Source organism: Pristiophorus japonicus, chromosome 18 (assembly GCF_044704955.1).
Source record: "Pristiophorus japonicus isolate sPriJap1 chromosome 18, sPriJap1.hap1, whole genome shotgun sequence".
NCBI lineage: Eukaryota > Metazoa > Chordata > Chondrichthyes > Pristiophoridae > Pristiophorus > Pristiophorus japonicus.
The window spans coordinates 21,557,366-21,572,634 of NC_091994.1; the positions used below are offsets into that span (position 1 = coordinate 21,557,366).

General features: G+C 43.0%; 1 protein-coding gene across 2 annotated transcripts in view; it reads right to left on the reverse strand.

Moving 5' to 3' along the window:
• Positions 1-2,914: 2,914 nt before the first annotated feature.
• LOC139228589 (rho GTPase-activating protein 45-like) overlaps positions 2,915-15,269 on the reverse strand; it is a 247,193-nt gene continuing 234,838 nt past the window's right edge. For both annotated transcript variants that reach the window (XM_070859736.1, XM_070859737.1), the window contains 2 exons: positions 14,284-14,386; positions 2,915-9,773 (listed from right to left, as the gene is read on the reverse strand). In XM_070859736.1, coding sequence (XP_070715837.1) covers positions 9,196-9,773; positions 14,284-14,386 — 681 coding nt within the window. In that variant the 3' untranslated portion in view covers positions 2,915-9,195. The remainder of the gene's footprint in view (positions 9,774-14,283; positions 14,387-15,269) is intronic.

Sequence of the window (15,269 nt, forward strand, 5' to 3'; positions counted from 1 at the left end):
ACTGCCTGAAAGGGCGGTGGAAGCAGATTCAATAACAACTTTCAAAAGGGAATTGGATAAATACTTGAAGTGGAAAAATTTACAGGGCTATGGCGAAAGAGCTGGGGAGTGGGACTAATTGCAAAGCTCTTTCAGAGAGCTGGCACAGACACGATGAGCCGAATGGCCTCCTTCTGTGCTGCATCAGTCTAAGGTTAATTGCCAAGTTACCCAACCTCAGAACATATTAACAGGATCATTAAAATGTAAGATGCCACAGCTTTTCCTAATGTCACTTACTTACAGATATTTCTGTTGCTTTAGGAATAATAATGTGTTTTGCAGTTGAACACACTTAAAACTAAGGGATACAAGGGCCATTTTAGGTCTGTACAACCAGTCAGTCTGTTTCTGTAGAACACGGTAAGCTGTGCCCATTTTTCTAATCGCATATTTAGCTGCTGTGGAATGATTCATTTTGCCACCCAGTCCAAGAATTGGTGAAACTCACCCAATGACACAGGTCCTGTACTTTGGTTGGGAGTCCAAAGCCCTATTAGCAGAGTTCCAGGGCCACCTTAATTTATTGAAGTACTGATTGCACAAGATAGCTGAGATTAATGTTAAACAATAAATGCTGCTGTGATACCAAACCATATACACAGGAATGTTCCAGGTTCGATCCAAAGTCTTCGCTCAGTTAACTTATCTGCGATAGGGAGACAGTGAGTCACCATAACTCTTTGTCTCTCGGTTAAGGGGGGGGGGGAAAGGTTGCTGTCCCTGATCGCCATCTGCTGGAATGTGCTTGCATTGGGATGCAGGATTGGATACATCTGCGATACTTTCCACAGTCAAATAACCTGACACTCCAGGATAGAAATTGCACAGGCTTTTTTAGTGCAAGCCCTGCATAATCCTGATGGGGGAGAAGATCAGAAGATGGGCAAGACCCAGACATGGACCTTTTGCACCGGACGTTGTGTGTCAGCCATGGCTCATTTAGTGACACTCTCGCCTCTGAGGGTTTAAGTCCCACCCCAGAGATTTGAGCACAAAATTCTAGACCAAACCTCCAGTGCAGTTATGAGGGAGTGCTGCACTGTCGGAGGTGCCGCCTTTTAGATGAGACGTTAAACCGAGGCCCCGTCTGCTCTCTCAGGTGGAATAAAAGATCCCATGGCACTATTTCGAAGAAGAGCAGGGAAATTATCCCCGGTGTTCTGACCAATATTTATCCCTCATTCAACATAATAAAAAAAGATTATTTGATCATTATCACATGGCTGTTTGTGGGAGCTTGTTGTGCGGCACACATTGGCCGCCATGTTTCCTACATTGCAACAGTGACTACACTTCAAAAAGTACTGCATTGGCATTGAGATGACTTGAGGTCGTGAAAAGCGCTATATAAATGCAAGTCTTTCTTTTTGGACAGCAATTTCTTCCATGGTGGGGAGGAGAGGGGTGTATGTGCGGGGGGGGGGGGGGAAATAAATGCTTTTTTACCCTGCCCCCTTGTATTGTGGGAGCAGTTTGGGGGTCTAGATATGAAATGTTCCCTGGCTACCTTGGGAGTCCCACCAGATTCACCTCTGATTGGCTCAATGGTCCCTACGTCTGCTGAGAACATGCGTAGGTTCCTCACTTGGCCTAAAATGGGCCCCACAGTTGCAGAGGCATCAATTGCCATTGGAACAAGAGCCGAACATTGTGGGAGATCACTAATGTGGTATCTTTACCTCTTCAGCTTGATCAGCTGCTGGCTCTGATCTCTTGGAGTGGGAAGGTGCAGCTCTGAGAATACTCAGTTTGCCCTGTTGTACTGCTACAGGCAAGGTCACCCACCCTGTTATTTAAATAACCCCGTCCCAGGAATTTGGGATATGGTCATGGCGGGATAATAGCAGCAGGTGTGAGTTCTCATTTCTAGCCTGATGTATGATGAACGGTCCCTTCGACATTGTTTCTGGTCCTCATGGAACCGGATCCAAGCAGGAGGGTCACTGTCGACTGGAGAGGTGAATGGAAGCAACTGTCAAAGAAAAATAAGGCAATAGATTAAGTAAGTGATATGCAGACTGTTACATTTCTTACAAATAATGTGGGTTACAGTTGATCCGTTACAACTGATAGATTACAATTCTGCATGTCAGCTAAAAGAAACCTTTATCAAAACAGACAGCTTCATCATTTTTAAATTATTTATCGTTGGCATATTCTAGTATACCCATTGTTAGGTGACATTACTTCCCATGAAGTCAGTCCTTTTCATTCCCACAGCCATGACCTTGTTTTTATTTCTTTTGGGAGTGGGGGGACAGTGAGGATAATCCCGGATATATTCTGCTGTGGTATTCATTTTAATATTGTGCTTTCTTTAATTTGATTTTCATGATGTTAGTTGGTATTTGGCACGTGTTACAGTTATTTTTTCCTGAAAACTTGTGCAGTGAGCAATGGGAACAAGTTAAACAGGAGTTATACTCAACAACTTACATTTCTATAGCACCTTTAACGTGGTAAAACGCCCCAAGGCGCTTCACAAGTGCGTTACCATAAAAAATTGGACACCGGGCTACACAAGAATATATTAGGACCAAAAACTTGATCAAAGGGGTTGGTTTTAGAGAGCATGTGAAAGGAGGAGAGAGAGGTGGAGAGGCAGCGAGGTTTAGAGGGAGAATTCCAGAGCTTAGGGCCTAGGCAGTTGAAAGCACGGCCGCCAATGATGAAGCAATGGAAATCAGGGATAAGCAAGTGGCCAGAATTGATGGCCTGTAAATTTATTCTGTAAATGTCAGTGGACTAAACTGGAAAGGCACATTCAATGGTCTCCAGACAATAGGTGTGCACAATACCCTCATATGGCTCTGTGGTTACACATTCAGTAAGAACAATGGAGGCAGACAATAAATAATGACAGACGCATCCATTATTAATCAGAATGAAATATAATATCAGAAATATAAATCCATTTCAGCATTTTTCCCCAGGATGAATGCAAGTACAGTATATAAGAAAAAAAAAATTCTTATATTTACATAATCAAATAAAAATGTAACAAACCCTGTTATACAGAACAATTGCTTTTACATTAAAAGTCCACCAAAATAAAGGACACATTCCCCCTTCTCTATTGTATGTACACATCTACCATTGTACAGCTGGGAATTAAACTGTATTCCATCGATGAGATCTCACACATGAAGCTGCTTGTATTGCTGAATAATTACACACATGCTGTTGTAAGGCTGCACACTCACATACACATCATCGCACAAACGCTCATACAGATCTTTGATGAATATGAAGCAAATTAATGAAAAATAAATGTAGCCACAAAAATAGTCCATGCCAAGGACTCGCTCAATACCTGATGTAAAATCACTAAAAATACAAGTGCCGTATCATTAGATAACATCAATAAAGCTTATCAGAGGCTGTATTAAAATAAGATGCTAAGTCATCTTATACTGTACAACAAATGTGGTCATGTGGGTTATTTTGTCACCCTGAATAATGATTTCACAGGGCCCTCACGGACGGTGATAACTGTACCACCTAAGCAGGTGGTATGAACCGAATGACCAAGTTGGAAACAAGGTGATTCAAACAAGAAATGGAGAAGTCTGAAATACATCAACACTTCATTTATGTAAACTCGTTGAAACATTTCCTTTGATATGGAAAACTGATCGAATATTGTTACATCTTGCAATTGCAAAAACATGAAATCAAAACAGATGTTGGAAAAACAGCTGGTGTGTCAGCATCTGCAAAGAGGAAAGAGAGACTGATGCTTTTGGCACGGACCTCCATCAGGAAAATATGACACAGAATTCCAGTCCTCCAAAGTGAGGTGCCGCAAAGTAGTCGGATTTGTGTTCATGATTCAACGACCGAGTTCTAGATCTCACCTGTTACTAGAAGGTGTACCAATTCTGGCCTCTAGCGCACCCCCGATTTTAATCACTCCACCTTTGGCGGCTGTGCCTTCAGTTGCCTAAGCTCTGGAATTCCCTCCCTAAACCTTTCCTCCTTTAAGACGCTCCTTAAATCCTACCTCACCTGCCCGAATATCTCCTGATGTGCCTCGTTGTCAAAATGTTGTTTGCTAACACTCCTGTGAAGCGCTTGGGGAGATTTTACCATGTTAAGGGCGCTATATGAATGCAAGGTGGAAAGGGTCAATCACGCTGGGCTTCTCTCCTGCCCCTCCTAGTGGCTGCCTCCAGAAGAGCACCAGTGGAGTCCCAGGAATGGGAGTGCTCTTGTAGGCCAAGAATGCTGACAGGGCCTCGAGACTTAACAGGTGGGATAAAGCAAAGTTTGGCTTAAAAAAAAAAACATGTTTTCTTTGGGAGGGAATCAATGTTCAGTATAATAATGTTCCCATTGGACAATCTTCAGAAAGGACCCCTTGTTATTATACATTCTTAAACTACAGCAAAATGGATAAAAATAGAATGGATTTCCTCCATCATAATTTCAATATATTCATAATTTGTTATTACAGCTGTGATATTTAAATACTATTATCAGTATCATGTTTTAAAAAAAAGTAAGTTTAATCTCTTTTCCAGCAATAAAAATCCCAGTTTAAGCTGCTTTACTTAGCTGACCTGCATTTAGGACACAGAGAGGCACAGTTGTGCTACATCCAGCATGCCTGAATAACTGTAGGCACTAAAGAGTTCAGGTATATATTCTGCATTGACAGAGTTTGGTTGAGATTTGTTTTACGAGGTTATTTGTAAAGGGGATGACTGCACCTCACAGTCGAGCCAAACTGTTCCAATGCAGCTACAGCACTGGCATCTACTTGACAATGTGAACAGACCCTATCCGGCCAATTACTGCCCCATCAGCTTACTCTCAATCATCAGCAAAAAGATGGACAGTGTCGTCGACAGTGCTATCAAGCGGCACTTGCTCACCAATAACCTGCTCACTGATGCTCGGTTTGGATACCGCCTGGACCCTTGTTCCAGATCTCATTACATCCTTGGTCCAAACATGGACAAATGAGCTGAATTCCAGGCCAGGCGAGAGTGACTGCCCTTGACATCAAGGCAGCATTTGACCGAGTGTGGCACCAAGGAGACCTAGTAAAACTGAAGTCAATGTGGATCAGGGAGGAAACTCTCCACTGGCTGGAGTCATACCTAGAACAACGGAAGATGATTGTGGGTTGTCAGAGGCTCATCATCATGGTTCCGGGACATCTTTCTGGGGTTCCTCAGGCCCCAACTATCATCAGCTGCTTCACCAATGACCTTCCCTCCATAATAAGGTCATAAGTGGGGCTGTTTGCTGATGATTGCACAGTGTTCAAGTCCATTCACAACTCTTCAGATAATGAAGCAGTCCATGCCTGCATGCAGCAGAGCCTGGACACCATCCAGGCTTGGGTCGATAAGTGCCAAGTAACATGTGTGCCACACAAGTGCCCGGCAGTGACTATTTCCATCAAGAGAGTGTCTAACCACATCCCCTGATGATCAATGGCATTACCATCCTCGCATCCCTCACCAACATCCTGGGATCACCATTAACCAGAAGCTGAACTGGACTAGCCATGTAAATACCACAGCAGGTCAGAGGCTGCCTATGTTGTGGCGAGTGGCTCACTACTGGATGCACCATATCCTCTCCATCATCTACAAGGCACAAGTCAGGAGTGTGATGGAATACTCTCCACTTGCCTGGATGGATGCAGCTCCAACAACACTCAAGAAACTCGACACCATCCAGGACAAAGCAGGCCGCTTGATCGGCACCCCATCCATCACTGTAAACATCCACTCCCTGCACCACTGGGGCATCGTGGCTGCAGTGTGTACCATCTACAAGATACACTGCAGCAACTCGCCAAGGCTTCTTCAACAGCCCCACTGAAACCCACACAACCGCCACCATCTAGAAGGACAAGGACAGCAGAAACATGGAACCACCATTAGCTGCAAGTTCCCCACCAAGTCATACACCATCCTGATTTGGAAATATATGGTAATTCCGTCATCATCGCTGAGTCAAAATCCTGGAACTCCCTATCTAAATGCACTGTGGGAGTACCTTCACCACATGGACGGCAGTGGTTCATGAAGGCAGTTCACCACCACCTTCTCCAGGGCATCTAGGGATGGGCAATAACTGCTGGCCTTGCCAGTGATGCTCATATCCCGAGAAGGAATTAAAAAAAAAAATACACTTGGGTACTTTTCTCATTAAAAAAATCTATTATTGAAATGTCAAAGTCCTGTTTGAGTCATTCACATTATATAAGCACAAAATTAAATTTGCTTTGATTTTTATAGAAAAATATCAAATCAGAGTTGCTAATGTAACTAAAGGCTCCTACAAACATGTTGGCTAATGTCAAAGAACACTAATTTAATATTCTGCACACTTAAGCTGCATGTATTATTTAATAAAGAATATCACTTGTAACTGAAAAACAATGGCATGATACAAATCCTTCTTCACCCCCTCCCACCTGAATCAGCCTGCGATAAATAGATTGAATATTTACACTGTTGACCATCTACACCGAAAAGAAGGCCTTGAAATTAGACAATTTTAGACTGTGTTTTGAGGCACCTAGTTGTGTTGCTGACTAGAGAAAAGATTGAAGGATGGGGGTGGGGTTTGGGTGGAGATTTCCTCTGTACAAAATCCTACATGTTTTAAAGAACAGATTTATAAGCGTGTTACACCTAGCACACAGAGGAAATAGTCACCCCTGGTGAGAAGGTAGATAGATTTGGCCGAGATCTTTCAAAAAGGGATGGATCTGTTGGGTTGAATGGTTCTCTGTGGTCCTAACAGCTCCCAGGTCCATATTTGCAAGCTGGCTCAGAGCACTCAACAAGCACAGAGGCACAGAAAACATGCACCTGAACCAACCTGTAATTTGCTCCATTTTGAGCTCAGCTAAACAGCTGCAACTGGATCCCGACAAAGAAGACAACAAGCTAAACTCTGCTTCACCACTTGGGGATGGGTCACTTCCTTCATCCTGAGCAGCCGACGCTTCCTATTGCACATCAACAAATCATGAACACACTGCAACAGATTTGCTTGGCCATGTCCAATATAAAAACAAGCAAATCTGCGACTGTGTCTCACAAACAGCCCACCTCATAGGTCATCAGCATCTACCAGACCTCCGTGCGGTTGTGATCCTTACAACACTGCTATTCATCTGAGGGTAAGCTGGTGGGATTATTGGCCATCATTTCCTGCCTGATCATTCTTTCCCTATACCCTTCCTCACATGATAGCTGGCCATTTTTATGCACTCTAAATCCTATCCGTCACTCCAAGCCCGTTCCTCTCCTTCCCAGCCTTCTTAATAATCTGCTGCCACTTTCCCAATGGCTCAAAGATAAAGTCTTAAATCTTTGGGCTCTACAGAGCAGATGGTTGCTGGTTCGATCTCTTGTTTGCGCTAAGTTAGCAAACCTCAGCCAGGACAGTGATGGGGTCTTACTGGCTTCCTGCGGTTTGGCTGTGATATTCTCCAAAGCAAGAGATGTTCTTAGTTCACAAATGAAGGATAGCTACTTGGGTGAGGTACCAGATTTCAAGCACAGTCTGAAGAACTATCTCCTTGTGAGAGAGTCAACAAAGTCAGGAGAGAAGAGAAAATACATTTAAAAAATTCTCCCACAAAATCCACCTCACATTTCTATCTCGTATCTAAAAATAAAAGAAATTTGCTACTTAATGTTGATCTATACCTCACTGATGTGATTTCATGAAGCAACACTTTTACCTATTGTATCTGTTTCATTATTTTAATATCAAAATGCAGCATTTTTAAAGCCATCTTTTTTGTTTGACTTCTAGAAATCTCTATAAAGCAAATTTCCTGTTGCGCTAATTTTGTTCAGGCTATTGAATGGCTATTTAAATATCCTTTACAAAAAAAGGTTTTCAAAGTCAGATTTTGTTGCTGGGTTCAGTGGACTATGCTCTGGGATTTAAAGATTACTGAGACAGTTAAATTCCAATGGGATCACACGGAATTGTATCACAAATGCAAAATGTAGAGTTGGAACCAGAAACTGATTGAACTAGACTTTGATTGTAGTAAAAGATTTGTGTACGGACCAAGTATTTGGTCCAAACTAACATTCTGCTTTAACATGGGGAGCCCACTTTTTGCCCACCACAAGTCTTTACCTTTAGGCAGTAATTAGGACAGTAGCCATAGCACAGCACATAAGTGTGGCGAGTTCCACACAGAAATGATCAAAGTCGTAGCCAATTGCCCAAATGCACCACCTGATGTTGTACCAAGTCCCAGAGACTGGGAAGGCCCAAGTTCAGTCCCTGGTTTGTGTTATGTTATTTCATCTCCAGTGGGATGGCAGACATGGTGCTACAATTGGTCCCAGACTTTGGGTTAGGTAGGAGAGAACAAAATCAGCCAAGTTTCTGCTCCTGGCTACTATCCAGTGATCCCTGCTGGAAAGCACGTGTGTAGTTGTTGGATGAAGACAAGATTGGGCATAGCTGTGATGCCCCTGTGATAGAACAGCCTCGCCTCATATACAAATAGCTATGCAGAGGGCTGCCAATGTCCACCATGGATCTAGGGCTGAGAGAGAGAGAGAGAGAGAGAGAGAGAGAGAGAGAGAGAGAGAGGGGGGATAGGATTTTTTTAATTGATAAAAACAGATAAATCTATTCCTAGTGCTTCATGTACTGGCTTCAACTATTCAATGATCTGCACCGTACACTCACAAAGTACAAAAGATTTTGATTGTTCTTCAAAGGATGCTTTTCTACCTGCATTCCACAGGTTGTAAGATGCAGGTGCTAGTCATCAATGTCTGGCCAGTGTGTGATATGTCCAAAGTGGCCATTTTTAGAATTTTTCAGTACGGTACATGCTACTGAAATAAATGTCTACTGTATTTTAATACATACTATTAATATTACTTCTGCAAATTGTGAGGACGATTGAGTTTTGGATTCACCAAATTCATTCACATTTCAATCAAAACCCCTAGATGTAGCCATTGGAATAGTGCTGGACCTCCCTGCCTCAATGCAAGAACTAGCAAACATTTTGAAGGTGTCATGAAATTGGATTGTAGGTCATGCCACCATGAATACAGCCCTTTCTTTATCCCAGCAAAAAGCATCTGAGCGCTTAATTGTGGCAAACTAAACTGTAAAAGCAATATTTGTGATAAAATACGATTAGACAAATTCTGGGTCCCGATGCTCAAGACCAATGTCTATTTGCCCATGACGCATCCGTACCCATCGCAACTGACTGCGCCGCTCTCTCACATGCAGTGGCCTCCTGAAATGGACAGGCAGCCAGGTATTTCTGTCCACATTATTTGACTGGTTTGTATTAAAATCTGCCAGATTTTTGTTGGAATTGGTTGCTTGGTCCAGTTCTTCGTCACCGGCATTCTCCTGCCTGTCTGTCTTCAGCTGTCGAGGTGAAGGCGTAGAACATTCGTCAGTCTTTTCAGACACCAATCCCTCAGTCTGGGACACGTCAGCGTTTGAACCCTGAGCCCAGCTTTTCTCAGTCTGTGGTGAGACTCTATTGCACTCTTCTTCTGCATTGTCGCTGTAGAATGCAGGCTCGTCAGCGCTAGCTACACTCTCCTGTTTGGGCAAACGTCCCTTTCGATTTCTCTGGACCCCTTCCTCGGACCCGGTCTGTCCAGTACCACATTCAGGTGCCCCGTCTTCCAGCTCAAAGTCAGAATCCAGTGAGCGCTCGCGAGATTCTGAAGACTTTTCTGATCCTAAAGAGTTTTCTGAAACAAGATATATGTAGCTTTTTAACATGTCGTTGAAAGCGTGGGACAGCAAAATCCACTGCCAATAATTTCTATGAATATTATTAAGGTAGTCATAACAATACTATAAATGCCATCAAATGATTAAACATTTTGCCCTATATCAGATAAGAACATAGAAACATAGAAAATAGGTGCAGGAGTAGGCCATTCGACCTTTCGGTTCTGCACCACCATTCAATAAGATCATAGCTGATCATTCACCTCAGTACCCCTTTCCTGCTTTCTCTCCAGACCCCTTGATCCCTTTAGCCATAAGGGCCATATCTAACTCCCTCTTGAATAAATCCAATGAACTGACATCAACAACTCTCTGCGGTAGGGAATTACACAGGTTAACAACTCTCTGAGCGAAGAAGTTTCTCCTCATCTCAGTCCTAAATGGCTTACCCCTTATCCTTAGACTATGTCCCCTGGTTCTGGACTTCCCCAACATTGGAAACATTCTTCCTGCATCTAACCTGTCCAGTCCAGTCATAATTTTATATGATTCTATGAGATCCCCTCTCATCCTTCTAAACTCCAGTGAATACAGGCCCAGTCGATCCAGTCTCTCCTCATATGTCAGTCCTGCCATCCCGGGAATCAGTTTGGTGAACCTTCGCTGCACTCCCTCAATAGCAAGAACGTCCTTCCTCAGATTAGGAGACCAAAACTGAACACAATATTCCAGGTGAGGCCTCACTAAGGCCCTGTACAAATGCAGTAAGACCTCCCTGCTCCTATACTCAAATATCCTAGCTGTGAGGTCCAACATACCATTTGCCTTCTTCACCGCCTGCTGTACCTGCATGTCAACTTTCAATGACTGATGTAGCATGACACCCAGGTCTCGTTGCACCTCCCCTTTTCCGAATCTGCCGCCATTCAGATAATATTCTGCCTTCGTGTTTTTGCCACCAAAGTGGATAACCTTACATTTATCCACATTATACTGCATCTGCCATGCGTTTGCCCAGTCACCTAACCTGTCCAAGTCACCCTGCAGCCTCTTAGCGTCCTCCTCACAGCTCACACCGCCACCCAGCTTAGTTTCATCTGCAAACTTGGAGATATTACACTCAACTCCTTCATCTAAATCATTAATGTATATTGTAAATAGATGGGGTCCCAGAACTGAGCCCTGCAGCACCCCACTAGTCACTGCCTGCCATTCTGAAACGGACCCGTTTATCCCGACTTTCTGCTTCCTGTCTGCCGACCAGTTCTCTATCTACGTCAGTACATTACCCCCAATACCATGTGCTTTAATTTTGCACACCAATCTCTTGTGTGGGACCTTGTCAAAAGCCTTTTGAAAGTCCAAATACACTACATTCACTGGTTCTCCCGTGTCCACTCTACCAGTTACATCCTCAAAAAATTCTAGAAGATTTGTCAAGCATGATTTCCCTTTCATAAATCCATGCTGACTTGGATCGATCCTGTCACTGCTTTCCAAATGCGCTGCTATTTCATCTTTAATAATTGATTCCAACATTTTCCTCACTACTGATGTCAGGCTAACCGGTCTATAATTACCAGTTTTCTCTCTTCCTCCTTTCTTAAAAAGTGGTGTTACATGAGCTACCCTCCAGTCCATAGGAACTGATCCAGAGTCGATAGACTGTTGGAAAACAATCACCAATGCATCCACTATTTCTAGGGCCACTTCCTTAAGTACTCTGGGATGCAGACTATCAGGCCCCGGGGATTTATTGGCCTTCAATCCCATCAATTTCTCTAACACAATTTCCCACCTAATAAGGATTTCCTTCAGTTCCTCCTTCTCACTAGACCTTCGGTCCCCTAGTATTTCCAGAAGGTTATTTGTGTCTTCCTTCATGAAGACAGAACCAAAGTATTTGTTTAACTGGTCCGCCATTTCTTTGTTCCCCATTATAAATTCACCTGAATCTGATTGCAAGGGATCTACGTTTGTCTTCACTAATCTTTTTCTCTGCACATATCTATAGAAGCTTTTGCAGTCAGTTTTTATGTTCCCAGCAAGCTTCCTTTCATACTCTGTTTTCCCCCTCCTAATTAAACCCTTTGTCCTCCTCTGCTGAATTATAAAATTCTCCCAGTCCTCAGGTTTGCTGCTTTTTCTGGCCAATTTATACGCCTCTTCCTTGGATTTAACGCTATCCTTAATTTCCCTTGTTAGACACGGTTGAGCCACCTTCCCCGTTTTATTTTTACTCCAGACAGGGATGTACAATTGTTGAAGTTCATCCATGTGATCTTTAAATGTTTTCCATTGCCTATCCACCGGCAACCTTTTAAGATAAGAACATAAGAACTAGGAGCAGGAGTAGGCCATTTGACCTCTCGAGCCTGCTCCGCCATTCAATAAGATCATGGCTGATCCGATCCTGGGCTCAGCTCCACTTCCCTGCCCACTCCCCATAACCCTTCACTACCTTATTGTTCAAAAATCTGTCTATTTCCACCTTAAATATATTCAATGACCCAGCCTCCACAGCTCTCCAGGGCAGCAAATTCCACATATTTACGACCCTCAGAGAATAAATTTCTCCTCATCTCAGTTCTAAATGGGCAACCCCTTATTCTTAAACTATGCCCCCTAGTTCTAGATTCCCCCACGAGGGGAAACATCCTTTCTGCATCTACCTTGTCGAGTCCCCTCAGTATTTTATATGTCCTCTTATTCTTCCAAGCCCAACCTGCTCAGCCTTTCTTCATAAGTCAACCCCTTCATCTGAGGAATCAACCTTGTGAACCTTCTCTGAACTGCTTCCAATGCAAGTATATCCCTCCTTAAATAAGGAGATCAAAACAGACATGGCAATCTCTCCGGCTTCAAACACACCCGAGTAACCTTCGCCATAAAGAAACGGATCCCAATATATGGCAACATTTCACTTTGAACAACGATTTACCACCTGATGTATGCTTGTGGTTGCACCTGTCAGTGAATGTAATATAGATCTTGGGTCTCAGATAGTGATCATGAACCACGACAGCTGGAGCTACACTCTTGTGGTTCATCGTATCATATCAAAGAAAGAATGTGCATTTATATAACATCCTGTCACGTCTCTAAGAGTCCCAAAGCGCTTCACATCCAATTACTTTTGAAATGCAGTCACTGTATACACCGGCAAATGCAGCTGCCAATTTGTGAGCAGCATGATCGCACGGCCAGCCAATGGAGCTGAATGGTCAATTAATGTGCTTTTTTTTTTGGTTGAACATCAGGAGAACTCCTTGCTGTTTTTCAAATCGTGCCGTGGGATCTTTTACATTGTCTCATAGATGAGGTCGCCTCTAACAACAGCAGCGGTTCAAGAAGGCGGATCACCACCACCTTCTCAACAGCAATTAGGGATGGGTAATAAATGCTGGTCTTGCCAGCATTGTCAACTCCCATGAATGAATAAAAAAGAAACTAACTCAGGGATCGAACTTTCTAGTCTGCATCCTGAGTTAGTTACTGGATAACCATTCAACCACTGGGAGCACCTATAGAAATCAGCTTCACAGTAACTTGAATTACACTTCGTTCACTAAGCGAGACACTGGCAGTAAAATTGGACATTTAAAAATCTTTCCTCCAAAGCCATGACATGCAATCCATGTGTACATGTTAACTGCCACATGTACAGAGTACTGTTTCGTAATCTGCTGTTTGCCTGGTAGTTAGTAGAAAATTCATGCAATAAAACATGCTACATTTTAGGTTCATTCACCTATGTGGATTTGGTGTAAGGAGTTAACACTAAGCCAGGCCAGCAAAGGTATAACAGAAAAAAAGAAAAGAAAGACTTGTATTTATGTAGCACTGGACGTCCCAAAGCACTTTACAGCCAATGAAGTACTTTTGGAGTGTAGTCATTGTTGTAATGTGGGAAATGCAGCAGCCAATGTGCGCACAGCAAGCTCCCACAAACAGCAATATTGATAATGGCCAGTTAATGTTTTTTTAGTGATGTTGATTTGAGGGATAAATATTGGCCAGGACACCGGGGATAACTCTCCTGCTCTTCTTCGAAATAGTGCCATGGAATCTTTTACGCCCACCTGCGAGAGCAGACGGGGCCTCGGTTTAATGTCTCATCCGAAAGACGGCACGTCTGGCAGTGCAGCACTCCCGCAGTACTGCACGAGAGTGTCAGCCTAGATTTTTGTGCTCAAGTCTCTGGAGTGGGACTTGAACCCACAACCTTCTGACTCAGAGGCACGAGCTGCAGCTGACACTACTGAGCTCTCAATAGCCAATCAGTACACAGAGATTAATACCTGGGGTCACCTTTCACTACTTTGTCTGACACTAAGAAAGATACTTCACTATTGTAGGCTGCAATTCCTGTTTACTATCAGATCCGATTGGACACTTGGGTCAGAAATCCATCTTGTTGAACCTCCACCCATTGTGCACTCTACACAGTGCTCCAAAATAGAGAGCATCATTTTAATAATTTATTCAATTAAATGAGATGAACACAGCAGTTTGTAGTTTACTTACCACAGAGTGCATCAGAGTACAGCCTCTCTCTGTCAAACTCCACTGTTTCGTCGAGGTAAGGCAAATCACTCCCGGATCCCATTCTTGCTGCAGAAGACCCTCTCTGAAACACAGAATTCATGAAGTCTCAGTTAGAATATCTCCTGTAAGGTCTAATGCACTTAGCACAAACATATTAGCCTAGAAATTGGTGATATTAATGGATGAATGCTTAATGTGTTCGGATGATATTCTTTTGCCATATTTTAATACAGGCGTCAGCCTGGTTATTATAAATGGGTTGCAACTTTACTGAAATAGAACCATTGAAATTTACAGCACAGAAGGAGGCCATTTGGCCTCTTGTGTCTCTACAAGCAACTAGCTAGAACAACCCAAGACTAATCCCATGGCCCCACTCGCTCCCACTCTCTTGCATCTTCATCTGTTTCAACAACTTTCTCTTAAAAGATACAATAGTCTCTGCCCCAATCATTCCCTGTGACAAAGCACTCCATGCTTGAACAACTCTGTGTAATGCCATTTCTCCTAACCTCATTCCTCACCCCCTTAGGTGACAATTTTAAATTCATCACGCCCTGTCCTCACGGACGTCCCTACCAGAGAAAATAGTCTTTCCCTATTCTATCAAAACCCATCATAATTTAAAAAAACCTCTATTAAATCTCTTAGCCTTCTCTGCTGCAGTGGAATTAGTCCCAGTATTTCAAGTGTCTCCTTGTGACTACAGTCTTTCACCCTGCCAACATTTTGGGAGTGAACACATTGAAGCACTTTCCCAGTAATATTGTAATTTCTAGACTATTGTTTTTACAACAAAGAGCAATACTGAAGTTTTATATGAAAGGTAACAGTATCACATACATCTGACGTAGACAGTACATCACTCCTACAGGAGACATACATTCGGTCTATGCGACTTATATATTTAAAATATTAATTGTTGGGATGTGGGCGTTGCTGGCAAGGCCGGCATTTATTGCCCA